The following is a 27,904-nucleotide window of genomic DNA, read 5'->3' as shown; positions in this document are numbered from 1 at the left end:
AGCATCAACAATTACTGTTTATATTATTTTTTTATTTGATAAACAAGTAAGATTTAACAGTGGTTCTTTTATTAAATAAGAAATAACGAAAGAGAATATTGCAACAAAAATTTACAAGAGCTTATAAAAAAAACACGACCATTTTTATTAGTCACATACATTTATTTTCAATATTTATACTATGGTATGCTAGATTGTTGTTGGTTGCAGACAGAGGGACAAGATGAGCTATCAATTTTATTCCTTGATAACAATAGCATCGATGCCTATACTAGAGGCAGAGTTTTGCCTGTAATTCCTGTTAAATGTTAATTTACACTTCTGTATGTCAACCAAGCGACTTTTTGCTTATACGCTCACTGTTAAAGAATTCACAAATCTACACAGACCGAATATAATTCCGTGAGCGAAAGTCTGAAAAAAATCTAACGACACGAGGGGGAATTGTAAGATTCTATGAAACAGTCATTCTACAATTTCTTCTCCCTAGACTTTTCTCTTCTTTCTTGATTTACTATACAACGTTAGTCTATCTATTTATAGTCAGAGTAAAGGAAGAATTGTTTCTCGATGTATGCGTCATACAGTAAACAGATTGCTTAATTAAACATAAGATAATATAAATTATTTATTTATTAAATAAGCGTCACGAATGGGCGGTTTATAAACCTATATCGCATACAATGAGTCAGTGAATGAACAGAAAAGTAAAAAATAGGGATGAGTATTCGTCTATTAAGCTGATGGAAAATGTATTCAATCGATTGCAATTGTTTATTCTCACCTCAATATTAGCCTATTCAACATTGTCTCGCAATCAAATTGTGGAGCAGAAACGATGATGGAGAAGGTATTATAAAAATTCTTTGAGAAGTAATATTTGAACAAAGTTTTGAAGAATGTTCAAAAACGATTAAATAGCATGCATGATGTGCACTAATCGTTTAGATTAGGAAAATATACGCTGAATGTTCGCGACAACTTCTGGAGGCAGCTCGGTGAAAAGGGCATTCCAGTCGTTCACAAAATCTCGCTGAACAGACTTAATAAATTCCATGACAAGATTTCGTGTTTCTGCAAACAGGAAAGATATATTCATAATTCAGCAAAGAGATATCGACTAGTTGATATTATCTTTATGTAATTTTTTATTAAAGTTGTTGCAAAATATTTGATGCTAAATAAGAAAAAAGATATGCTATTTCTTTAAACTGCAAATAAATTACTGACATCTTTCGTGGAATTTATTTAAAAATGCAAATAAATTGAAAAAGATAAAAAAACGTTTCAAGTTTAAAAAAATTTGTTTAAAGTGACTTTCAAACATTATTATTAAATACTCACCGTCGTCAGCAGTCTTTTCCTCGTGTAATATGACAACTGCGACTTTCAATAATGTATGAATGTAAGACTGTAGAAGAGTAACCCCGGCTTGATACAACGTAAGAATACTTTTGAACACAGCTTTATGCTCCTGGAAGTCTGCTTTCAATGGTAATTGTTCAACAAAAACTGGAAATACTTGTTCAAGTGGCAAATTCGAATAATTCGTGATAATAAGTCGCGCAATCGCCCCGACTACGTTATCACGTGCAGCTGCATCGGTTTCTTTTGCAATGGCACACGACAAAGTTTGCAGAATTTGAGGATAATGTCTGTGTAAAAATTTTTAAGGAACTTCAAGAAATATCAGTGATAGAAATGCCAGAGAAATTCTATTTATGTAATTACTTTCATAAAAATCTGCTACGTAATAATTATTTAAAAAATTTAGAATTGCGTGTCTGATATGTAAGATTAAATTCTGTAAAATATTTTATATAATTAACTAATTTTTCGTGATTTAGTCATAAAAAATTTTAAAATAATTTTCCGATATATTTAATTTTAAAATATTTTCCAACGCAATTTAATTTATTTTAATCAAAACATAAAATATTACTAAATAGTAATTACTAAATTTGAAAACAATGTACGCTTTATATAAATAATGGAAATAGCGGAAAAGGATACGGATAAACTGCTTCTTTCGCGTAGAAAGCAAGTTCTCCAATTCCGAAGAAACAATTGCTACGAACTTCATTGCAAGGATCTTGAGTTCCAGTTTGTAGAAAAGTCGGAAGCAATTGCGAGACAAACGCAGCCGACATGTGTTTAAGTCCAGGGAAGCACTCAGCTATCGTTCCAACAGCGAAGGACCTTTGTGCCTCGGAATGGTCCATTTTCTGTAAGGAATTGGTTAAGCTAAAATTAAAATCGCGATTTTACAGACAAATACAAATACGAAATTCGGTCATACCAATCTTTTTATAAAGAAAGGCAACATGGTTAGAAAGTGTAGCGCAAAATCTTCTGGTGAGAGTGTTTTTCCTAAACTAGAAAATACAGTTCCCGCGCATTCTATTAATAACTCGTCTTGTTCCGCTTCGGTGTCGACGTCTTCGACTTCCTCTTGATCTTGACACGCAGTCTTGCCTTCGATAAAAATTCCGTATTATTCGCACTGATTTATCATTACACCGAACATGAATGAAATATATATCACAAATACCTTTCATCACATCCATCACGCAATTTACAATAGCTTCTCTGTGACCTATACCGATAAGAACATCCGATTTGACTTCCATCAAAAGTTCCTCATATGCCTCCAAGCCGCAAATAGCGACCGTCGGTTCTTCATCTAATCTTATCAGTTCGGATAATTTCGGGACAAACATAGAGAGAGCCTTCAACAATGCCTTTTTACCTTCATCAGTATTAATTTTCGAGAGATTAATACAGAACTGTAATAGAGCCTCTATACTCGCTTTACGTATATCCTCCTGAGGATAATTGATCAACTTAAAAATCTCCTCGAAAGATCTTTCAAGATACGGCATGAATGCCTCCCTGTAATGTAATATTTTCATTAACATAAAATATAATTAATTCAGTTATCGATTAACATAAAAAAATGGTTTACTCTGTGTATTCGGCGATTTCCTTCAGCGCTAATACACTTTCTTCTTTTTCTTCCATATAGGCATTTTCAACACTATAGCCTTCAATGTCTTCGTCATTCTCTTCTTCGTTATCAGTGTACTCAATGTCTTCTTCTTCTTCTTCTTGTTCATTTTCGGTATCGCTGAGATCGTCGTAAACTGTAAGAGCGTTAGCCTCGTCGTCCTTATAGTGCATCTGTAATACGACATTATATTTACGTCACTTCCGTCGTTTCCTCGATTTTCATAATTCACGTAATGATTACCAAGATCCCATCTGCACTTCGTATACTCATTATCATGTACTCGACAATTTCGGGCAAAGTCGCAGCCATGTCTTTTTTCATAATTGTGCTAATAGCGGCGAACAATCCGTAAAGAGATTTCCGTAGATCTGGATCATCCGTATTTCTCAACAATTTTATTCCGAGATCGAGGGATGTGGCTGCCAATGGCGCAAAGTGCTCGTTACCTATCGACCTAGCGATCACACCGAGGGTATCTAAAATATATATTAAATATATATTAAATAGGATTGTAACTTCATTATGTAAAACAATAGCAAATTAATCAGTTTTCTTTACTAACCAATCGCTTGAACTTTAAGACACATGTTTTCCTCGTTTGGCTCTGTAGTGAGATAATTGTTAAGAATGTTAATGATCGTTTCAAAATAAGGAAGCAAATGCTCTTTACTGGCACAAGCCGCAGCACCTATGGCGCTCAACGTAAGCTCTTTCACGTGCGGTGATGTGTCTGCATTCAAGATATCAAACAACCTTTCCATCAATTTGGGCAGGTACGGCAGGATCCTCCCGTGCAAATTCTCACAGAACATCTCAAGGGCGTAGAACATACGACCAACTGCGTGCGGTTCCTTCTTCTCTTGTTTAATGTACGAGCATACCTGGCCAAGATACTCGAACAACACCGGCAGTAGTTCGGACGAGTATTGTGAAATCTCTGGTTGTAGGTGCTCAGAATATTGTCCTAAAGCGTAAAGCGCAGCGTTACGTACGATGGACGAAGAATCGGTGATTCCTTGACAGATGCATCGCAAGAAGAATTCGAGGTAGTTTGAACGAATATATTCGGCGCAACCTTCCGCTAACACGGCTATAGCAACGTATGATGTCTTCTTAACATATACATCCGTACTTTGGAGTCCAGGTTCAATATGTCGTAACTGTAACATTAATATATTATAGAATAGTTTCTTCAGTTTAATCTCAAAAAAATAATAAACACAGAACAACAAAACATTTATAATGTACAATACGGATCAATAAAGCGCTATTGTATCAAAGTATATGATTATATGATATAATTTTAAAACAGAAATTTTTTGCAATAATAGTTTATATTTCGAAATAAGAAACATATAAAAAACTCATTACAGAAAATAAAATTAAATTTTTAATATTATCAATATATTATTTTGGAGCTTACCAAATGTGGAATTAATTTCTCAGGCGGTAAATGCATTGCCAGTAAGTCTAAAGTTTGAGTAGCGCTCGTTAAAATAGAATTTTCATTCTCTGTATTTGAATCATCATCCTCGTCTGGTCGAATCATCATGACTACGAATAACATGTCTGCAAATAAATTTAAAAAAACAGTTGAGTCTTTCTACTAATGCGCTCTAATTGTTGAAACATTAAAATTGCTCACCAACGATGGGTTCTACCAATTTGTGTTTTACAAGAGCCTTTTTTTTTATCCTCGCTAGCCATCCGATAAAAGTAACCACTCTAACTTTTAAGAGATCGTCTATAGACTTTTTAGCGATGATTGTAAGGCACATGTGGACAAGAGGTTTGACATGGGGCGTTATTACAACAATCATATTCTCGCATAATTCGTCCAACAATTCAAAACTTTGATTGGCTAAAGTGTCGTGAGAGGCTTCCGTGAGAGCTTGAATTGTGTTCATTATGAGCGGCATCATTCTGGTATAAGTATTTACCGCCTGTAATGACATTTATAAAATAATGATTCATATTTAAAACCAAGTTTCGAACGAAAGTGAGACGATAAATTATACATACATATAATAATATATCAATTCAAATAAATTAATAAGTACATATGTGTATACAAAATTTGACATAAAATATATTGTATGATACGAACTGTATCGTCGTGTTTAGCTACAGGAATGAGATGTCGTAGTGTGCTCAAAATGTAAAAAGCGGCAGGATTTCCTAAGTTTTGAAGACTGCTCAATGTTTGAGCAAGCAATATCACCAAAGATCTGGCATGTGAAGCATAGGCGTCCGGCGTAATATCTGTCATAATTGCTAAAGTATAAAGGCCTAGCTAGAATAAAATGTTTCATATCATAAAATAATGGCTGAAGTGTCAAATATTAAATACACCAATCATTAAATACACCAATTGAATTAAATAATTGTATTTTTAGCTATGTCATAGTGTAGTTACATCAATGACATTAAACATGTTTTCACATCACTTTAAAAAAGAAAGTAAAGTTAACATTCAGTTTTTTACTTACTTCTTTATTCTCCATTCCTTCATTAACAATTAATTGTTGCACATAATGTATAATTTCTGGCCAACTATTTGTAGGTAATTCATGTTTAACAATGACACCTATTAATTGAGCTATACTATTTCTAACAAAAGTTACTGATTCACGTTCTAAGGCCTGAAAAAAGTTAATGAATAAGATGAAATAATATTAAAATAACCAAAAACTAAATCTCCAAGTTACATCTTTGATATAAATATATTCTTTTTTCCATAAATTTAAAGAAACATTTTTGATCGTAAAGCCTAATTAAATTCTAAGAATTTTTAGAACTGAGTGCAAGCTTACTTTTACATTTTGACATAAGAAATAAGTAAACATGATTAGATTATATAGCATATAATTGAAGAATATGTCTGAAAATAATATAAACAAAACAAAGTAAATTCAATGACAGTATAAAGAGATGACCTAAGCATTGATGCCATACAAAATTGTAAAAGCATCTTACTTGTAAAATAATTTTCTTAAATTCAGTTCGTATAGGTACAGATAACTTTGTCCAGTTCTTTCCTTTAGAATAACGTCTCCTAAGAACGAGAGCCGCATACTGCCTTATCTAAAATAATTCATCTCATATATTTATTCAAGAAACAAAAGTATACCATTACACAAGCAACTTAACTCTATGAAGAAATCACAAACCTGTGGATTCGTCGATGTCATGATAAGTTGGCATAAAGCTGGCACACTGTCTGGATTCTGCAGAGCTTTTTTGAGCTCTGCAGTAGCCTGAAATTAGAGGCGTCTATATGCAGAATCATTTCAAGACAAGTCGCAGAATTGTCGGCCGATTGCAACAATAATAATGGACAGTCAAAACAAGAGACGAGCAAATTGTAAATTACACCGTAAACGGGCGGATCGAGAAGAACTCGATATCTCCATAACACGTAACTTTGTAGGCGGTCGCGCGGTTCTCCGGCAAAAGTGATCTGACGGAACCGAACGAAAACACGTGTTTGCAAGGTACTTTCAACAGGCTGCCCGTTCAACAGCAAAAGCAAAATGACGGTACTTGGGAATTCACCAACCTCCTGTATCGTGGCATTGTCGGGCACCAGCAACTTCAACAGCAGCTGCTCCATCACTCTCTCTTTCTCTCTCTCTTTTTTTCCTTCTGTTTCAGCCGAAAAGTAAAAATTCCCTCGAGAACCCAAGTGGAAGGTCGAGCCAACCGCTGTTCACCGCCGCCATTCAGATCTCATGAAGAACCTGTTCGAAGCATCGTGATTCAGACTCGCTGGCGACCACTGGCGACGTCTGTGCGGATTTGTCTCGCCGTCAGAGGGCTCGACTTGCCGAAGACACTGATCTTTTTTTTTTTTTTTCCCTTTTTCTTTTCGAACTCCAGCTTGGTACAATTTCGCTGATCTCGGATGCCGCAAAAGGAACACGATTAAATTAAAAGGTAATTACGGTAATTAGAAATCCTTTCATCTGAGAAATTGTTATTAAAATATCTACAATGTATATATGTTGTGCGACCTAAGCTATTATTTTTTTTACTTTATTCTTTTAATATGTTTTATAATTAATATATTTTTCTTAAATTTCGGTTGTTTCTGTCACTTTATAATTAATATTATTATTGTAAAATATTAAATTTGTATATTACTTGTCGACGGATATGCACGATTACCAGCAATTGGTTATGTCAATGCTCTTCAACGAATCAACCAACAATACAAATTCAAGACTGGTTCTCTCCTCATTGATCTTTAAGTCAGAGATTTTCTTAATTTTTTTTAATTTTTCATATTAATTATAACAATTTTTATTCAAGAAATAATATTTCTATCTTAACATTAGTTTTCATATTTAATTATTATAACTAACAATTCACTAAGAAAGGTGCTTTCAAAGCGCATCTTATTCATGTTTGTATGATTAAAAATAATCAAATAATTATCCAATTGGAAAAATTCATACATCTTTATTTAGTAATTAATTATTTTTATTAACTAAGTAATGGTGTTCTTCTGTTATGGATCTATTTTCCCTTTGCTTCACTCAGTTACATAGACACGAATTATTTTAGTCAATTACTAATTACACGATTCGAATCGGATTCGAAGATGTTTATTGTTGCAGTGCAATCTTTTCTGTTTAAAACATTTTTTTTTTAATCTTAAGATCCGCGCGGCAGTAGATCGCTAGTAGGTTCTGGTTCTAATTTCCCCGCATCGTCGACCAGTTTATTATTTTAAAGTGAATCCCTTCCTATAGGATGCCTCCTCTCTACTGTATCCCTCGTCCACTTCTTACCTCCTTCTCTCTCTCTCTCTCTCTCTTTCTCTTTCCTTCCTACTTTTGCTCGCGTTGCTCTACGAGATAATGCAGTTATCCAGATTTTTGGGAGCAATGCTATTTTAAAAATTCTCCTATGCGTCATGAAACGACAAGGATTGTGCTTGCACGCATGTACACAGTTTAGTTATTTGAGTCTCATTGTATTACAAATATTTTAATGTACGAACAAACTGTTAGCAGAGTTATTGGCGAATTCAAGCAGAAATTGCAGTGAAATGATAGAAATAAATGAAAAATTCATAAGCACGAGATATGATTTGCTGAAGAATATCACTGCAAATTTATTATGAAATTGTTGAGTTGAATCTTTCTTATTTAATTGAGTTAAATCGTTATTTTCTGTCGAGAAGGTTTACTATATTTTTCGTCAACATTCTGCCGACAGCAGCAGCTCTTGTCAAATTTCTGCTGTAAATTTTTGTTGTGAAATTTGGACTCTTTCATATTCGTTGGCAAACGCTTAATTTAGTTTTGACAGATAGTCCTATCTAAGGTATAGAATAAAATTTATAAAAAAACATATTAGACTTAGCCCTTTCACTTGAAACTAGAGCATTTTTATCAGCGGAACTGTCTTGAACATGCGATACTTGGGGTATCTTTATGCGTTCTCCATGACATAAAGCTTGACACGAGTGTCGGCACTTGAGCCGTAAGAGAGCAAATCTCGAGACTTACCTTTCTTTCTGACCTCCTTGCACTTCTTGTCATTATTATTACCATTCGTTTGATTTGATACAGCTAAATATATTCTTCTTAACGAATAAAAGTTTGTCCAATCATGTCAATGCGATTATTGAAATAGAAGAGAAGATACGACTGGGAATTAAACATTTTCCAATTCACATATCAGTAACATATAAATTACTATCAAAGTTTTATCGAGATAGTTTTTATATATAATTACAAAATTTATAAATTTCATAATTGTAAAATGATTTGAATACAAATTATTTGAATATTAAATTTTTAATAAAACATGTTTTTATATTTCTTATTAAATTATTAAGGAAGAGTTCTGAAAATATTTTTCTCGTTACCCATATTGATGATACTTAATTAATTAATAAAAATAAAGATGTATGATAAATAATATGCTATAATTTTAAAATCAACTGAGTAAAAGATCAAGTATACATCGTTATTTAAAATCGTTATTTAAAATTTTTAGATTCAGATTTTTGTATAGGCTTTGACGTTTCTATTATACGTTTCTATTTTTAACCGAAGAGAATTAAAATATTTCTTACTTTGCGCGCGAGGATTATCTTCCTCCTCGATGGAACTAACATCGTCTCGGCAATACGAATACCAAAACAGCACGGAGGCTGTCAGCGACGTCGTTGAGTGACTCTTCTTGCACCTCATGTATGCATTCGTCGTCGGCTTAATGTGCATTCCGCTTGCGACGTTTGCTAAAGAAGAATTCCTCTTCGCGTTATCTTACTCGTTCTCGATAGCTAATGAACTTTCGACGAAATTCGGTCACGAGGTCACCTTTTTAAAAATTACGGTTAAATCGATGAAAATCCGATAAATTGCGTTGTTTTAAGTGTTTGTTTTGACTGCATTCCGCGAATCTAATATTCGAAGTTGCCTAACGACTTTGAAACAATTAAAATACAACTTGATTAAGTAATTAATTATTTTATAACGTTTGTGTGGGAATATTAAGATTAAACAGAAAACAGATTTTATTATTAGAAAGCTATTTTGTTACATCGACTGTCTGAGTTCTCCTTACATATAACTGCAAGGGATTAATTATCGTAAGCTTCATTAGCACAAAAATCCCAAGTGATTGAATATAAGAAAAAATTCCGAAATAGAATGGGAAAATCCTAATTCCTAAGGATTATATGTCATAGAGATTGGTAAGCCATTTCCTGCAACCGCAGATAATATTCTAAGATCACTACTATTTCGGGAGCTGACATGCAACGTGTTTCCGTGATAAGTTGTAGATTTGTGAAATTGGATCGTAGGCGCGATTTTCTCAAAAAAGACAACGAAGTCGATATCCGTGAACACGTGACGAGCTTTTCTGTCTCTCTCTCTCTCTCTCTCTCTCTCTCTCTCTCTCTCTCTCTCTCTCTCTCTCTCTCTTTCTTTCCGCTGATATGTTGTTCAAATAAGGCATGTCTGTCGGCCTAAAAAGGCCGAAAAAGAAGAAGCCTTCCGCTGCAGTCACTTTTATGGCAGGCAAACATACCCTTCCAACAAACGTGGTGTGTAGCATTTCTTAACGGCAGCACGCTGCTGTCTCTCGCTTGCAACGATGCATCCTGCCCGAATATTTCAACATTCAAATTTCAACATTTGAAATCTGACGTGAATCCTCGCGCGCGAAATCTTACGATTTTTATTTTCTAAATAAGCGATATTGTTCTCATACTCTTAATTTGGACTTACAAAACACTTGTCAAATTTTCATTGATCTTTTATGTATCTTGTATGCAATGAAGAACTGTTTTTTTGAACTGAACTTTATCCCTTGTTATAATATTATTTAAAAAATAAGGAAGGAAAAAAATTATACGCTCGAAAGAGGCACGTCATTGACTTATTTATCACACGATATTATCTCATGTGACATACTTGTCCCAAGTCTTTAATGACTGAATAGCGTCATTAGGGAATTTGCCAGTCGGAACGGAGGAGAAAATGTAATAAATTTATCGTGACCGGAAAACCATTGTGACATAAACGATTATTATAGGGCTATCGTTGGATTGGATCATCTACGTTTATAGCATGCAAGATATTTCTTTGACGTCACGTAAATTTCTTTATCTCAGGCGGTTAAAATTTATCTCAACGCGTTTAAAATCAAAGTAAATTAAGAAATCTATATTAATTTGTATTAATAAAACGATTGTATTTATATTTGTAATTGTATTTTTTTTTTGTATAAATTTATTCTAATTTGTGCTACAAAACGTAGAAGCACCTTTAAAATATAAAATCTCTTTCATTTCTTTTTACAATTCTATTATTTTACTTACATCTCAAAATAGTGTTTTAGTTTCCTGAATATACAACTTGACAACAAAGTCATTCGTTAAACTCATGTTTTTCATGCTTTTACATCAACGTTAAAGATAGCTAAATCCATTGGAATTCTATCGGGATGGAAAATAGGGCGTAAGATTAACAAAAAGAGATTAACAAAGAAATTTTCTTAGCAAATGTTATTTAATTCTATAGACTTACTTTCTGCGCCTAGACTTAATTAATTACATCGATTAATCATAATCATAATGGATCATAAATATAAATAGGATATCGATCGAGATACATCGACGATTTTTTTTAAAGAGGACGTATTTCTCGACGAACACGTTATACAAGCTTGAGCTACGATCGATCGTGATCTATCTGCCTTTTTTCATAAGTATATTTTACATTTTTCTTTTTACACACTTCGCTTATTCATCCGCAAAATCGAGACTCATAGTTCTTTTCTTGCGTATCACTGATTTACAAATTCATCGAACTACGAAAATCTTGAAAAATCTGCAATTCTAAACTCATGTACGTGAAAATCAATTTCTTCCAATTTCAAGTAAAACAAATCACTATTAAATAAAATATTAAATCTTGTAGATAGTCTTAACGAAATTATTCATCAATTCGAAAACATATGCGTATATTAAAAACAAATGATAAGTGATAAGTGATAATGAAATTAAAAGATCAAATTAAAAGATCCAAGAGTTACACAGCTCACGTGTTCGCCCCGGGATTTATTCGTCATTGACAAAAACTGTCTTTTTGCAAGTTTAGCTTATAATTCTGCGTACGTTTCCAGACAACATCGGGATGCGCGTTACGCGATTTTTATTTTTAATTCCGCTCACCTTCGACACGAAAAATAATTTTACAGATTTATTAACGTTTCTCTTTTCTTCGGAAAAATCGTCTTCACATACTGTACTTGATCTGATCGTAGTACATCGTTGTGGGTGGGGGTGTCGGGGCGTGATGAATATTTGTGGAAACTGTGCCAGGTATATTGGATATGCTCAAGCCGCCGAGGTTGCTCAGATTTAATGAACCCAGCGAGCTCAGGGAGCTCAAGGTCACCGAGCCTCCGGGATGCGCGAAGTAGGATGGCTTCCTGTCAACGATGCCGCCGCCGGAACTGTTCGAATTGGAGCTAGAATTGGTGCACGACATCTTTATCCCTGAAACAAATCGACAGATTGCTAATTATTAACTCGCGTATCTCTTTGTAAAAATAATGATAATTGCCTCTCAAGGCAAATATCCCTCTCGAGAAATCATTTTGCTACTCAATTTGTTATATATTCGTAATACAACAATTTGTATAATATTCGTTTAACGAAATTATGATTAAAATCTAAAAAAGTAAAATAAATATATTTTAATTTTAAAGTCGAGATTTCAACGCGCAAAAAGATCCGGAATTTTTAATAGCCTGCGACCCGAAGGCTATACCAATCATCTCGACACCTAAAATTCCTTTTTATTGCTTTCATATAAAGTGTAAACTCTGAAAATATTTGATTCCAATTTTCAAACATTCCACATACACGGATGAGATTTCATCCAGTTTCGCTACTTAAGACCGCACGCGATGCGAGAGTAACGGTAGAAAGAAACGAGAGATCTCACGATAGAAATTGGTACTTGGGCAGGCATCCACATAAATCTAAAGCTCCGCCAGTTCTCAAGTAGCTTCCTCTCGAGCGACCACTTCACTCGTGTCTCAATTTTCTGTTTTTTTCCTTCCTCCTTTCGCATCTCCATATTAATTTTCGCTTCTCACAAGTGGATTACAGATTTGCTCGTAATCTCAGGAAAATAAAAATTTTTCTCTTCCTTTCCCTTTCGCAGGATCACTCTTGCGAAGGTCGTCGCGTCAAGATAAATTTATAATTTCACCGCTTTTGATATCTCGACTCGTCGAGTTTCCCCGAGGCCCTGAGATTTCGAAATCGCGTCACTCCTCACGTCAATCCTCAATTCGAAGATTGGCGAGTTCCCCTCGATTCGGCATCGCGACGCCTCGAAACGACGTCGACGTGGGTGGTCCGGTGGCGCTGCTGCCAGTCAAAATCCTCCTCTGTAGATCCAAATGCTCTCCGGCGCGCCATTTCTTCTTTTTCTTCCTCTTCTTCTTTTTCTCTTCTTCGGGTAGCGCGCATACGCCCGCGAAGGCGCGCGAGGATGCTGGCTTTCAAGGAGCACAGAAGTCGCTTCTGTGACCGAATACCGGCACAACAGGCCATAGTTCGGAGCAAAGAGATCGCGCTCCAGAAATATACGGAGAGCGCGGCGTGTAAGAAGAGTAAAAAGTCGTGCCTACGTGGCGTCTGTGTGGATCGATCTCGTTTACACTTCACTGTGACTGACGGAAGACGAACAAGAAGACGAAGACGACGAAGAAGAAGCCCGCGGCGGTGGAAGCGTGGGTGGCGGCGTTTATCTCCTGTCGATCCGCGACCTGTATCAAGATACAGAAGGACGAGACTTACCCTCCTTAATCGAGATTAGACTGTTCGCCTGTACCGAGATATTTTTATAGAAAACCTTAAAAACATTCATCCTAGATGAATATTTTTCGTCATTTTCTTCGGCCAATTTTGGCTTACAAATACGGTACAAATTTGAAATGTTTTCAGGCGCTTCAAGTATCAAGTTTTAACTTAAATAAAAATAAATAATTTACGATGAATAATAACTTGACTGATTTTTCGAGTCTTGGTATAAAAAAATAGTTTTATCGAGAGAAACTGCGAAACCGCTCATTCTAAGATCTAAAATTGTCTCGGCCATTTGATAATTGTTGAAAAATTTGAGGTTGAATCGGAAAGTTACGAGGAATGAAAGATCTAAATGAATAATTTGTGTGGATCTCAATACGCTGTCAGTAAGTTAACGCCGTAAATATTACGATGCCTCATTCTCCGTAGGGTTAAGGCCGAATTAAGTCACCTCGTTTATATCTCCGATAAATATTTAGGCGATAAACGATTCGAGCGCGCACTTGCTAGCACGCGACTAAGCTCGAGTAGCAAAAAAGCAGCATTTCTACGTGTGTTTCGATGACCATGATTATTTCATGCACGATGCATCTATCCAATTATCACATTGTTTTTATCTATAACGATATTGACAACAAATAAATTTAAAAACACGCATTTATATTAAAATATAATTATATATAATTATATTAAATATAATTATAGTACAAAAAAGATATAGCAGGTCAAATCCGAATTGCGATATCTTTTTGCTTAGGAAAATTATCAAGGATTTTGTTGTTATCGTTTCGTTAGCGTGATGTTAACGAGCATTTTATTATCGCGTTGGCACGTAGGCGCTGGCTAAATTAATCTCTCAAGAAAGGGAACCGTCTCTGTCTTACGGTGGGTTACACGTGTTAAGTTACAAGATACAAGTTACGAGCTTGGGCATGACGGAAACATCGTCTTGGTTAATTGTTTCTGTCAACGACAGTGACAGTTTCTGTATCCACCTATCCTGTATATTTTGATAACATTAATATTTTTACCATCCTATTATGGTCAATCAAAATTATCTAAATGCATTAATAAAAATTGTGTAAATATCATTTATTTATTATATATCTTCTTTCGTGACAACAATTTATTATGGAAACATAATTATATATTACATTTATGTAGTATTATGTTTATAATTAAAGAAAAATTAAAAAAACGAGATATCAAACGCGTTTGTAAAATTAAAATAATATGATATACTTACGTCAGGACGTAAGACAAGATAAAAATAATTTCAAGACGGATAAAATCAAAAGAAGATCATGCATTCTTGTAATAAAATTTACCTCTTTTATGCGTAACCGTTCGAGAAACTTTGCCCATGAAATTCTAGCTATAGAAGGATGGAAGGCTCGAAAGAGTAGTCGCGCCGTGGCTTTACTTTGCCAGGACACGGCGCCTGAAAGATCGTAAACTGTCTCCAATTTTCCAGATGGCCCCTGGAATGACGTCGCGACCCGTCAACGTCGTCCTCGCGATGCGAAGAAAGCTTACAGGTCGCAGACGTGATCTCGCTTCGCTGCGTTTGTTCGCGTCGTGTTCTGCGATCTCGTATTTTCTCAAGCTCACACTTTTGTACATGTTTCAATAATAATTGTAAATTGATTTCAACTACAAATATGTTCTCGCGATATCTACGTATGCTTTTTAGACTCTTTCTCATATTCTATTATCTCTTTCTCATTGCCCTTCGTTTCTTCTGTATTTTCACAAATAATGATTCATAATAGTTCAATATTAGTCGTCAATCATTATCATATTCGATTAAGAAGCTTTCCAAATGTAAACTCTTCAAAAATTCATTGATGTATTTAATAATAAAAAACATTCATCGCGAAAGAGAAATGACACACACACGTCACAACTCACCGTGATCCGCGGCAGGAGTCTGACATCCGCTGTGCGGCGAGCTGACGTTGGCGACAGGGCTGCTGTTGCCGCCCGGCTGCTCCTGCATAGATTGCATGGTGATGTTGACGCCGTGGCCGGCGACGTTGTTGACCCCCGCGAGGCCGTAACCGACGTAATAATCCTGCCCGGGCGCTTGAGTGGTGGGCGTCGAGTTGGCGCACTTGTAACCCATCATGGCCTCGTCCTTGTAATCGGCGTGGTGCTGCGAGTGATGATCCTTCACGGTCGAGAACCCGTCGGCCGGCGATCTGTACGCCGTTAGCTGGTCCTGGCCGCGGGCGCCGAAGGCCCCGGGCTCGCTCTTGAACGTCACTAGCTCGCCGTTCCTGTAGACCGACGGCGCGGTCTCGCCGCCGGTCTTGTACGTGACCTCCGTGGTCTTGTAGGTCACCTCGGCTATCGGGGGTGCGGACTTGTACGTCGCCGGGCTCGCCTCCGGGTACGCCCAGTCGGCGGACACCGCCGCGCTCGGCGCGTACATGGCGTACTCCTGATAGTTCTGGTACTGATTCTGGTAGCCGTTCGCGTACTCGATGTTGACGCCGGGCCCGGCGGCCAGATTCTCGTAGGGACCGGGGGTTTGCACGCCGACCGCGGGACCGGTGCCCGAGTAGTACTGCGTGTACTGCGGCTTCAACGCCTGACACTTGCGCCGGAAGCCGCGCGGTCGCCGCCGGAAGCTACCCTCCTCGAACATGTACTCGGTGGACGGGTCGATGGTCCAGTAGTGGCCCTTGCCGGGCCGGCCCAGACCCTTGGGCAACTTGATGAAGCACTCGTTCAGGCTGAGATTGTGACGGACGGAGTTCTTCCAGCCCTGATAGGTGCCCCGGAAGAACGGGAACCGCTGCTGCAGAAACGAGTAAATTTCCGAGAGGGTGAGCCTCTTGCCCGGACTCGACTGGATCGCCATCACGATCAACGCGATGTACGAATAGGGCGGCTTCTCCTGCCGTCGCGCCCCGGGTTTCCTCGCCTGCATCTCGCTGCTCGTCGGATTGCACATGAGCGGCTCCAGGCTCGTGTCCTGGGGAAGGCCACCCGCGCCCATGGGTAACACCGCCGATCGCGCGGACACCGTCGAGTTGGGATGCACCACGACCGTCTGCTCCTGCTGCTCCTGGTGCAGCCCGGTGGATCCGTCGGACTCGTTCTTCATGGTTAACCGCACGTTGTCGGCGCCGACGTCGCGGTGCGCCGACGGCACGATCACACTCTGGTCCATCGAGCTCCGCTCCCCGATCGTGTCAGAGTCTGGCCGTGGCGAACATTCCTAGTCGTCGCGCGAATATCTCTCGGAGCTTTCGTGGCGCGATACGTAAATATATCACGATCTTCGGTCGAACAGGTAAACACTATTCTCGGCGCACGATAAAATCACGAGAAGGGATCTTCGCACAAAAGATGGGGACAGCGTTATTGACGTGCGACGTATCTTAACGGCGGAAAATCAACGTCGAACCGAGGATCGCGTCTCGTCCATCTCGTTTCCGCGGAGCAACGACCCCCGACGTCGCCCGAGGGGGAACCTTCCGCCGCCTTCCAGTAAGCGCGACGCCGAGGTCGCGGATATTTACACGGCCGGATGTAAATTGTTTGCGCGATTCCGCGCGGCGGAGGGGTTCAATTATTTAGACTCGACTTGGTCGGCGCGCACGTCGGGCCTCGGAGTCGCTATGATGCGCCGTTAAGTGTTTTCGGATGACTGCTGCTCGCCTCGGCACGGCACGGGAGCGGAATCTGGACCGCGGATGACGTTGATCGCGGCGTGACAGCGTCAGAGACGGGCGTCTCCCCGTGTGGGCGGTCCGGATGAAGCTGGGCACATGGAACTCGGATTGGCCGCGGGATGATGTTCCGCGCGGGAAGCCGGATAGCGCGCCCAATGGCGCCCTGAACCGCCCTCGTCATCAACGTCTTCTCGTTTTTCGTCATCACGAAATTATGGGGAAGTGAATTGCGTAATGGCGTTACTCGTCCGATGGTGTGCGATATCATATGGCTCATTACGTCTCGTAAGCGTGTCACAATTATTCTCGGTACTGCCAGAGAAGAATGGGATAAGATCTGGCTGATGGGATTCGTTGAAGCGAACGATGTGAAGCGATGTCATGATTACAAAATATCAGAAAAGTAAGTAAAGAATTTTTAAGACTCTCGACAAGACGCGATCTTGATAAAAAAAATTCAGTTCTTCATTTTAATTCCAGGAATAAGATGTTTGTGAGAAAATGTAATTTCTACAAACAGTAAAATTCAGAAGATATCTAAGAAATGATCAGGAGCCTTTCAAAATTTCAGGTGCCTTTTAACCGCTTATTTAAAAAAATTTTTATTATCTATTGAATATACTTTATTGAAAAATCTAATCGATATACTTAAAATCTATCTTCGAAAATTTTCAAAAATCAATTCTAAATTATTATCAAAGTGTGGATCAATATATTAATTTCAAAATATTGACTTATTGATGTAAATAAAAATTCACGCGAGATTCGCATTTAAACGACGATAGAACGCTCATCAACATCCTTTACAGAAGTGATTCGTCCTTGGTTCGCTAAAAATGCAAGTGAGTATTACTTGGTCGGATATCGCTGTCTGTATACTTACTCTGATTGTGAGCTATGTATGCGTCTTCGGAATCGCGCGCGATGCACAGCCGCGAGTGCATACGACGTGAAGACGAAGAGAAGCTATTGGTTCGTCTCTCAACCAACGAGATGCTGTGGGTTTTGCTCCGCCCGCATTCGTAGAACCGCCTTACATCCTATTTTCTCGCGGACAAAGTCTCGTCTTTGCATAATGGCATAATTTTTTTCTTATCTCGAAGATTTTCACGATTTTATCATTTCTTACATCGATTTTCTTCAAATTCGAAACGAGACAAGAGCTGTTAAAATTCGATTTGATATTCGTCTATTTAATTGCTACCATATAACTTATAACAATGTGTACTTGTTGAAAATTGAAGTTTCCTTTAAAACTTCATATTTACGATATTTTAGTAAAGAAAAAATGAACTAGACACTCCTCGTTTGGATTTCTTTTAAATGACTTTATTTTTTCACGAAGAAAACATTTTGTGACTTGAAAACATTTTGTTTCTTCGATATACACATTAACAAATTAAGAAATTAATATACAGATGAAAATATATTTGCGAGTTTAAACACGAACAACTAATTTTTCTTATACCTAAGATGGCGGATAACAAATTATAATACATATATTCGCCTATCCAAGTTAATATAATTATAATTATGATGAGTGCGAAGATTTGAATAATTTTCTGGCGAAATTATTGCTGCACATGTAGATCCTCCGTATGTCTTTCTAATGTCAGGCGATCGTCACTCGATACCAAAGAGGACATCAATGATCGAAGTGTCAATGACGGTCGATCGGGACGAGATGTTTATTCGCCTTCACACGTGACCGAGTGTCGAATGACCAACAGCGACAGAAAGAGAATTCATGCCTTATCACGGCGCCTCCTCCTCTCCCTCCGCGTGCTTTAATTTATTGCGATCCTTGAGAGAATGGTCTCGAAAGGATGGCATTTTCGAGAGGTCATAAAAAGGGAAATTTTACTCGTAAAATACGAGAGTTCGCTGTGGTGCCCGTCGAAAGATAATGCATGCGCTAAAAGGAAAGACAGATACTATAAAGTTACAAAGCACGTACTGTAGAAACTAATTTTCTGATTTTAGAAACTCTCACTTAAGTTTATTCATAAAATTAAAAGGCCACGATCTTTCCTCTCTTCTCGGTCGCAGCAATAATAGACATTTGATGATGTTTGAAAAAAAATGTAATTTTCATTTTCCTTGCATCACATTGTCCGAGAGAGAAGACAGGTAACATGTGGATCTATTCTGTTAGTAATTTATTTGTTATCAGCTGAATTGGACATTAGAGAAATGATGGCCGAGGGTGTTAAACCACACGGTGGATGCTGTAGACCACGAATTCTCAGGAGGAGTTTGTTTGCCTTAGAGCAAACGAGCCGACGAAAGAAGAGCAGAGCGGCCATCTTGTCTCTGTCTTTACACTTCCTCTCTGCAACGAGCGCCGGTTCTTCTCCCCGCGATCTGCGTCATTCATTCGTTTCCTTGGCTCGTTTCGCTCTAATTAGAGCAATGAATGCCGATATCGTACATGTTAAATTCTTTGATTTCTAAAAACTCGATAAAAACTGTTTATTTCAATAAGAATATTCGAGAAGTTAGATCAATGTAACTTGATTCGACATGGAATCTTTATTTATTGACATTTTATTAATTGTATACTTGTGCAATAATTACTTCCATACTTTATTACATTTATATTAAAAAATGAACTTTTGCAACATCTTGTTTAAAAATATATTTGTTAACTGACTTTCAAGAATTCTTAAATTATTCTTAAATTATTGATTTTTATCATTTTATTTGTCAATATTTCGACACTATCCTTAAATTCGAATCTGATATGACTCGCGTTAGAAATTCACAGAATGCACTCTTTGTCTTCAAAAGAAACTGAAGAGAATTTCGTGGAAAGGAAAATGATTGTAAAGTATTACGCTTAAATTTAAGTGTCTTTAAGCGAATATTCGCTAGAATCAGTGGAAGGCCACTCGGTAATGGGCCTCGTGTCTTAAGGGTTGAATGTCAAGTGTTTTGGTCCTCGTGATGATTGCGGTCCTCTCCTTCCTCCTTCAAGCCAAAGAGCAACCCTCGTGGCACCGCCTGTTTACCGTTTTACTACTTTCGAGCCCTCCCGTGACATTTTCTGCGACAGCTTTAAGTGCCTCTCCAAGGGAGAGTAAATTGGCTTCCGCCATAAAAAACGGAGGAAAGTGGGAAGATGCATGGCGTATTTCGGGTGACAATCAAATATTTATACGTAGAATATTCAAATTGCTGACTTGTAATACGAAAAAAACACCGATGTACATAATTTACCATTCCGCTCTTTGTTCAATTTTTGTTTGTCAATTGTGATGCAACAAAATAATTACAAAGTACATCATCGGTACTTCCACTAATGTAAGATCTTGACTAGCAACTACATGTCGGTAAGTCGGCAAACAATCAAACGCCTTTATTGCGAGGGTCGTGGATGCTTTATTTAAGATAAAAGCGCCTCAGAAAACCGGGACCACCCCAGAAAAACCGTATCGGTTGCACGTGTGCTCATAGGAAAACCGCAGACCGGAACCAGAGATTACGGCCGGAGCGGCTTCCGCACGTTTACCTACGTATATGGCAGGGCGGTCCCTTTTAATTACCTCGGTTGCGTTTTTTTTCCGAGAACAATTATACAATGCCATCATTTTCCCGCCCTGCCTTAAACGCAAATTTAACGCGGAGAAAATATTCTCGCGGCAAAGGAAAGTCATAAACCCTCTGAATACGTCGACATGTATTTTAATTTCCTATCCACGCGATTCTCTAAAAATTATTGCTAATCTAAAGATTGTTGTACTAGTGATAACTGAATTTACAAGTATTTATACTATTTTGTCTATTTTGTCACTTTGAACGCGTGCTTGGATAGGAAAAGGATCAATAAACAGTCGCGCGGTGCAGGCAAACTAATACGGGCGGTGGCGAATTCCGGGCGGCGAGAACGCATCCCGGAACGAATTTTGGACGTCGCAAGACGAGAGGCGAGGGTAAGACGAAACCGTCAACAGGTGCATCTGTGAGTGGAGCCGAGCGGAGCCGACGCGTCGTGGCGTAAAACACGCGCGCGTATCGGGTGCGCGCTAAAAGACCGAGGAGAGGGTTCGTAAGGCGGCGCAGCGGCCACGATCGACGGCGACGGTATAAAATTACGGTATCGTGTAAACAGAGGATCTCGTCGGCGCGTCTGATGGCGGCCTGGGTGGCCGTCGGCCTCGGAGCCTTCATGTGTTCCTCGCAAGCGCGGTGGCTGCAACGCCGAGCGCCGAGCGCCGAGCGTATGCGAGCGAGTTTCCTCGTGACAATAGCGCTCGAACAAACGATCACAAAACGATTGTATTTATAGTGCTCGCCTCTTTCCCTCTTCCATGCCGATTCTCCCTCGCCTCGCGCATTTTCGCGAAATGGATGGGCCGCCGATCTGTAACACCCTCGCCGAAAAGGCTCGACGAAAATCTCGAAGCGGATTTCCACGGCGGCGCTCGTCGCGTGTTTGTTATCTTCGCGCGATCTCTCTCTCTCTCTCTCTCTCTCTCTCTCTCTCTCTCTCTCTCTCTCCGTGGTTTATTATGTCATGGTTGAAGATCGCCAGGAGCGAGAATCGACGGGTGCGCACGTGGAAATTCGGTCGTTCATTTATAGATTTTTAACGCTATAAATTTGCCGATCTGCAAATCTGGAAATCTCACGATTTGCATATCTCTGCATAGACATATAAGAACCCGCGAATCGGCAAATAAACACAGCTTCTATCGCTGTGTAATCGTCGTCGCGTGATTAAGAAGTGTACTTGGCTATCTACGCGTTGGCGTGTACGATCGCCTACGAAAACGATCTCTACTGTGATTTTCGACAGAAATCCGCGTATAGAAGAAGAACCCTGCGCTTTCCGAAATAACCAGCATGGCCGGATAAACGTGTCTTATTTTGAGAGCTAGCCTTCCCTCTCTCCCTCCCTCCCACCCTTTCCTCCCCCTTCTCTCTCTCTCTCTCTCTTTCTCTCGATGTTCCACCGTCGAACCCCGTGATCTTACGCAAAAGAAACACTGTCCAGACACTGCGTGCGCCGAGGACGAGCCGCAGAAATCGAGAGAAATTACGGTGCTCGAGAAAAGCGGAGCAGACGAATCGTGGAAATTTATGGCACTGCCATGTCGTAAATCGATTTGCTTTTTAATCGCGTTCACAGTGACACTTCGCTAGAAGAGAGAAGGAGGAGAAGGGAGAAAAAGGGTGAAATGATAATTTATAAAACATTTGAGGTGGTCTCTTTGTTAAAAACCAATTTGTCAAAGTTCTTATTTATCACAAACAATTTTCTACGTGAAAAATAGGTATTTTGCTCAAACGCGTTTCCGATTGATCGATTGCCATAATTAAATCCATAAAAATCTCCAGACGTATGTGGCTAGAACGATATTTTCCTCGCATATGGTAGGTGCGGGAAAATCGTTTTATAAGCGACGTAATAATTTATCGACCATGTTTATTGCTTTTACGAAGTGATTTATGGGATTAGATCGTATCTCGCGACGCGCCCTAAGAACGCGCCGAGATTTTTCACTATTCATGGCCCGCACCCCCGTAGAGCTTGGCTGTTTACGCAACGTGTGTACCCCACTTAATCCCATGTTTTACTGTTTAGATCTTGGCTACCGTAGGGGGTTGTTCCGACACGACCTCTCTGACGTTCCATCTCGGGTCTTTATACTTTTTTCCTCTAGCATCTCCCCCCCCTTTTTTTTTCGTCGACGCAAAGCAGGTCCTCACGGATGTGTTCAAGGCGAAAGATACTTCTGTGCGAGATAAGGCATCTGATGAAAACAGAAAAACAGATTACTGATCGTCGCGCGACGATGTTATTCCCGCCCTTGTCTCTTAACAATACTTTTACTTTAACATATTTGAGGCGTTTTAATTTATACATAATTCTTCATGAGTATAATTATATATATTTCGCGATCGATATTGTTTAGTTAAGACTTGCAACTAATCAGAAATCACATAAAATAAATATTGATAAAAAAAATGTATTTATTTAATATAATATCAACACATAATTCTTTATATAATATCAATATACATTATTTTTCCAATAATTATTTTTTTATTCTTGTATAATGACTATATGTATTTAATGACTTCAAACTACACGATTAACTTATAAAAGAATATAATAATTGTAATGAGTAAGTTGCTTCGAGCAAATACCATGCGATTGCAAGGGCGAGGTGGAAAATTATCGTCGCTTCACTCATGCGTTCGCGGTCCAAATGGAACTCGGAGCGTTACAGCTGCGGCCATCTTGCCGCCTCGGGGCTTAACAGCCTCGTTAAACATTAACGGCCGTTTGTTAGACGGCTCGAGCTACCGGAATAGAATGAGGAACCGCGGATACAACGTGGCTTTTACTCTGCGAATCATTGACGTTGATTCGCAATTCACTTTTCCGCGTTCCGATACTCATTGTTTTTCACTAGGTGCGCTCGATTCATCTATCTTTTACTAAAGATTAGTTGGAAACAAATTTAACTTAATAAAAAAAAATAATTAAGAGCAGCTTAATATTAAAATTACTCTATTATTATCATAAAACAGATTGGTTTTAATCTAAACTTGAAAAAAAAAATAATTAAGAGATTAATTTTTAATTCAACATTAAATTTGATCATTAACTTGTGTTTTTTTTTTTTTTTTTTTTTTTTTTAGATTTAAAGACTTTATTGATTCAGATGAGAATTGCCACTTGGACAATAATCAGTTCGCGGAAATCACATCTATGATATTAATCGCTGGATGGTTTCCGCGCGTCGTGTCTTCCGGGAAATCGTGTTCGCGCGCGACGAACCGGAAGATATAAATCTCAACTCTTTCTTCCACCTTCAAACGGTCATGGTGAGTCGGGGATCTCAAGACGACCTTCCTGCGCGAGATGCGTTTCGGTCTCACGCAACGTGCGGACAATTCTTTTCCGTCAGCGAGATGTTTACAGGATGGAGTATCGTTACGAGCTATCGGACGTGAACCATCTGTCTGAGACGTCCAGCGAAGAGAGCGAGAGACCGATACCAAAAAAAGTATCTCTCCTCGCCTTTCATTGCGCACTCGCAGTCGTCTGGTGTTCCTCCGTACGAGTTTGCGATTTTCTATCCTCCGATGCGTTAAATATTGACGATAAGAAAAACGGCGAAGACGCATCCAAGAGAGAAGCACTGCGCGAACAACGGCGCAAAACCGGAAGAGTGAAAGACGAGGAAAAATATTTCCTCTATTATATTTCGCATTTTTTCACACGGTCATTTGATTTATGTTGCACGTCTGATTGCAACGGTTTAATTTAGATCTTTTTATCCATTATATTTATAATGTTTTGAAAATTTACGAAATAAATTCTACAAAATAGACTCTGCTTGATTTCTTGCAATTGAAGGACAGACATTTTGACACGTTTTATATATCTGTGAAGTTTAGCTTATAGAAATTTGTTTAGCTTCAATATATAATTTAAAAAAATTAATATACTTATTAAAATTTTCATTGTGTTCTATATATTAACTTTAATAGATGCATGAAAAGAGTTGTAAACAATTGCAACTTAAATATTACTTATAACACATTATTATAATATGTTAATAAAATAATACATGTATTTAGAGACCGATGTTTGTTTTGAAGTTTTATTTTCTGCTTTAGTATTCGTCGTACAACGAGATACCTACAACCGACGAAGAAGAAGGAAACTGCTTTGAGCTACAGTCAACGAAATAGCAGCCCTCTTTCAGTCGATAATATCATCTTCTGCAGCTCGCTTTACTTGAAATCTCGTATTATCGGCCATAGTTTCATATTCAGCTTTTCACTTGGATCGTACGAGGACTCTAAGGAAATCAAAATTATCTTCGTGAAATCGTACTTCATGAGAGATACCAAGTCAAGAAATCAATTTGAATTATATATAATTTACATTTACCTAATTTTTATTTTATTTCTTCATTTATCTCTTCCTTTTCATATAAATTTCTTTAATATTTTGTTTATTATGTTTTTTTTTATTAAATTCCGCAATTATCAAATTTATTTGCGTTTTTGACCAACTTTACTCGTTAACTTTTAACTTTCGAAGCATCTACATCTACAATCTTTATATCCCGTGTTGTCTTAAATTTTTAATTCTTCATTCCGGCGGCCATCTTGCGTTCTGGAAACTCTCGAGAATGTCTGAATCTACTGACATTCGTGTGTCTTCAGACGCACTCGAGATTCAACGGCTTCGAATTCTTCGCGCATCCAGGTGCTCAGGGTGCTTTAAACTCCAAGTTTTTTCGGAGGACGGGGTTAGTGAAATCTGTTAATGTTCCATTTAAGAACAATCTGTTAAGGAGAGAACGAGACGCCGCGCCCCATAGTTTGAATCTTTAAACGCTTTAACGCCAGACTAAATAAAAACACCGTGCACCTCGAGCTCCCTATTCCGACAACGACCTGCTCTCGCCGACAGATTTCGTATATTTTCTGAATCAATATTGAATCTTCCGCGTGACCTTGGTATAACAGGTAGCGCGCTTAGTTGCAACGTATCCTCCCTCGATTCATTTTCTTTTCCCCGTCGTTATCTTTGACATCCGAATCTCCCGTAGATTCGCCCCCTTCACCGCACATCTTATTTCCGATTTCGAAGGGGAGTCACGCTCCTTCCCTCCCCCCCACCCCCACGGTTCGATGCAATTTACACGTCAATAGATTTACGAGTGACGTAACGAACCGACGATATTTTTTCAGCACTGTGTTCTGTTTTATCTGTCGCTCGATCTGTTACACTAAACAATTGCGCGCTGCCATTGTTGCTCGGTTACAATAATTCCGCGTGCAATTTCGAAAGCGCGATCTTCGCAAGCGTACGCAACTACTTCCGTTTCGAGACATTGCGTTGTGCGTCGCAGCGAAAACCTTTAACCGTTTATACGTATCTGAAAAATTTTAACTAACTCATGCCTCAATAGAAAGTATGATTGATCCCACAATCATCCATCGTAACGTCATTATTTTCTAAATTTTTTGAATCTATTGTTTCTTGTATCTATTTTTTGAATTTATTCTATTGTAATTTTCACGAAGGATTTAAAACACAATACGGAAGAGAGAAAAAAAAGGAGATGTTATATTTTTTTTTGTCTCTTAGGCCTTATGAATTTTGAGTGAGAGCTCATCAGTGTAAATTCCTTTGAAATATGATGGGACGGATGGATTATGATCTTGTAATTTTTATATTCAATTTTTAAAAATATATTCTACATGACAATCATTGTTAATTACTTTCTAAAAATGAAAAATATTCAAAAACCTCTCGGCTTCTAAATAAGATAAATCACTTACAAAATTGGTAACTCCACAGGAATTTAGAGTATTTAATCTTTCTATTGTTAATTCTTTGTTCGCACACATTTTGTAAACATTTTTTTTTTCTCTTTTCATTTAAACAAATCATTTTCAGATGCATATAAATACATACATAAAAATACATATTGATCGTTTTAAGAAACAGCTTTTGAAAGAAAAGATAATTCACAGAGTGTAATAACTTTTTTTATTAATAATGATACAAGTGCAATTGACATAGTATAATCATAACATTCACCGTAGCGAAGGTTAATTGATCATTTTTTTTATTTCAAGAGAATTGATGATTTCAAGAGAAGTATATATATGCAAGCTCAAGAGAACTCTTGCAAATATTTTCTGGAATTAAATTTGATAATTAAAATCTCGTGATGCATCAACATCTCCACCAACAATTTTCTTTTATCTCAACCTTGATGATCCCGTCGACGAACCGCGATCGGTAAACAAATCCGTCAGACCAAATGGCGCAATCGGAAGTTTTGATAGCGTCTTGCTTGAAAATAACGACAGATTGAAGTAAGTTCTGCATTCAAGCGATAACTGTAATATCGTTGACAAAAACATATTTAAAACATTAACGATCCGCAAGGATCGTTAATGGAACAAATATGAAAAATTTAGATATGTCAATTAATATAAATAACTCCTTGCTAATTTATTGCCACTAACAATAAAAATAACTGGTTTTTATCTAACAGGTTTTTATCTAAACAGCTTTCACCAGCATCTCAGTGTGTAATAGTTGCTGTTACTTGTCCCGATGTTAAATCGTCTCTCACCAATACAATCCATGAAAACGTCGACTCTGAGTTGCTCGTAAAATCTCAATGACGTTTCTATAGCCAGAGCAATAGTTTTCAATCGTCGAGGACTTGAGGACATCTTTGTCAAGTGGCTGAAGTGCTCACACGAGCAAGGTGACTTCGCGAACGAAAATTATTTCAAACGTGACGCGAGCAGACATAAATGATAAAAAAATGGAACAATATAGTTTACTTAAATATTTAATATATTGTCGGACATTTCCTAAAATTCTAATTTTTAATGAAAAAAATTTGCTTAAAATATTACGTTATAAATAGATTACCTTTATTACATTATCAAGGGCTTTTTGTTTTTTCACATTTCTTAGGATTTTTAAATTCTTTGATCTTTGAATCCTCGAGCCTTCAGATCTTTAATTTGTAAATTTAGAAAGGCGAAACGTCTCAATACACTTACCCGTTACGCACGACGTACGAATATAGCACCCCCCGAAAGCTCGTGAGAAGTTACCGCTGCCGCGATAGTAAAAATACAGTGTTTCTCCCAAAGAACCGTTAAAATTTTTTAAAGTAAATTTCTTTAATTTAACGCGGCGAGTTTTCAAGCAGAGCGTTCAAAAAAATATCGATAATCGAAGTAAGATTCGTGCTGCGTGGGCCGCTACCGCTTCCCCCACGTGATGCTCGAGGAAGAGGAAGCGCGGCCGTCGGGGGAGACGCGCTGAGAAAAAGGCGAGACGGAAGGCCGAGGTAACAT

At 38.1% G+C, this 27,904-nt stretch overlaps 2 protein-coding genes across 4 annotated transcripts; both read right to left on the bottom strand.

Annotated features, from left to right (window-relative positions):
- Nucleotides 1-121: 121 nt before the first annotated feature.
- Nucleotides 122-6,797, bottom strand: LOC105432863 (importin-4). Of its 3 annotated transcripts, none has more exons than XM_011647835.3 (15): nucleotides 6,570-6,797; nucleotides 6,181-6,267; nucleotides 5,987-6,094; nucleotides 5,500-5,652; nucleotides 5,118-5,303; nucleotides 4,656-4,953; nucleotides 4,434-4,579; nucleotides 3,573-4,170; nucleotides 3,251-3,486; nucleotides 2,966-3,180; nucleotides 2,552-2,892; nucleotides 2,300-2,475; nucleotides 2,014-2,225; nucleotides 1,345-1,655; nucleotides 122-1,074 (listed from the first exon to the last, which is right to left on the bottom strand). In XM_011647835.3, exons 1-15 carry the CDS (start codon nucleotides 6,621-6,623, stop codon nucleotides 950-952), a joined length of 3,246 nt encoding a protein of 1,081 aa, XP_011646137.2. In that variant the 5' UTR covers nucleotides 6,624-6,797; the 3' UTR covers nucleotides 122-949. The 3 variants fall into 3 exon arrangements, with proteins under 3 accessions (XP_011646137.2, XP_088938854.1, XP_088938855.1); XM_089082728.1 differs by having other exon boundaries at nucleotides 6,181-6,257; XM_089082729.1 differs by lacking the exons at nucleotides 5,987-6,094; nucleotides 6,181-6,267; nucleotides 6,570-6,797 and having other exon boundaries at nucleotides 5,118-5,299; nucleotides 5,500-5,640.
- A 4,227-nt stretch (nucleotides 6,798-11,024) lies between these two features.
- Nucleotides 11,025-17,030, bottom strand: LOC105432864 (uncharacterized). Its single transcript, XM_011647836.3, has 2 exons — nucleotides 15,270-17,030; nucleotides 11,025-12,035 (listed from the first exon to the last, which is right to left on the bottom strand). Exons 1-2 carry the CDS (start codon nucleotides 16,534-16,536, stop codon nucleotides 11,773-11,775), a joined length of 1,530 nt encoding a protein of 509 aa, XP_011646138.2. The 5' UTR covers nucleotides 16,537-17,030; the 3' UTR covers nucleotides 11,025-11,772.
- Between the last annotated feature and the right edge of the window lie 10,874 nt (nucleotides 17,031-27,904).

Source organism: Pogonomyrmex barbatus, unplaced genomic scaffold, assembly GCF_055798465.1.
Source record: "Pogonomyrmex barbatus isolate J1 unplaced genomic scaffold, ASM5579846v1 scaffold6, whole genome shotgun sequence".
Classification (NCBI taxonomy): domain Eukaryota; kingdom Metazoa; phylum Arthropoda; class Insecta; order Hymenoptera; family Formicidae; genus Pogonomyrmex; species Pogonomyrmex barbatus.
The sequence above is the reverse complement of the archived record's forward strand: the minus strand, read 5'-3'. Positions and strand labels throughout refer to the sequence as shown.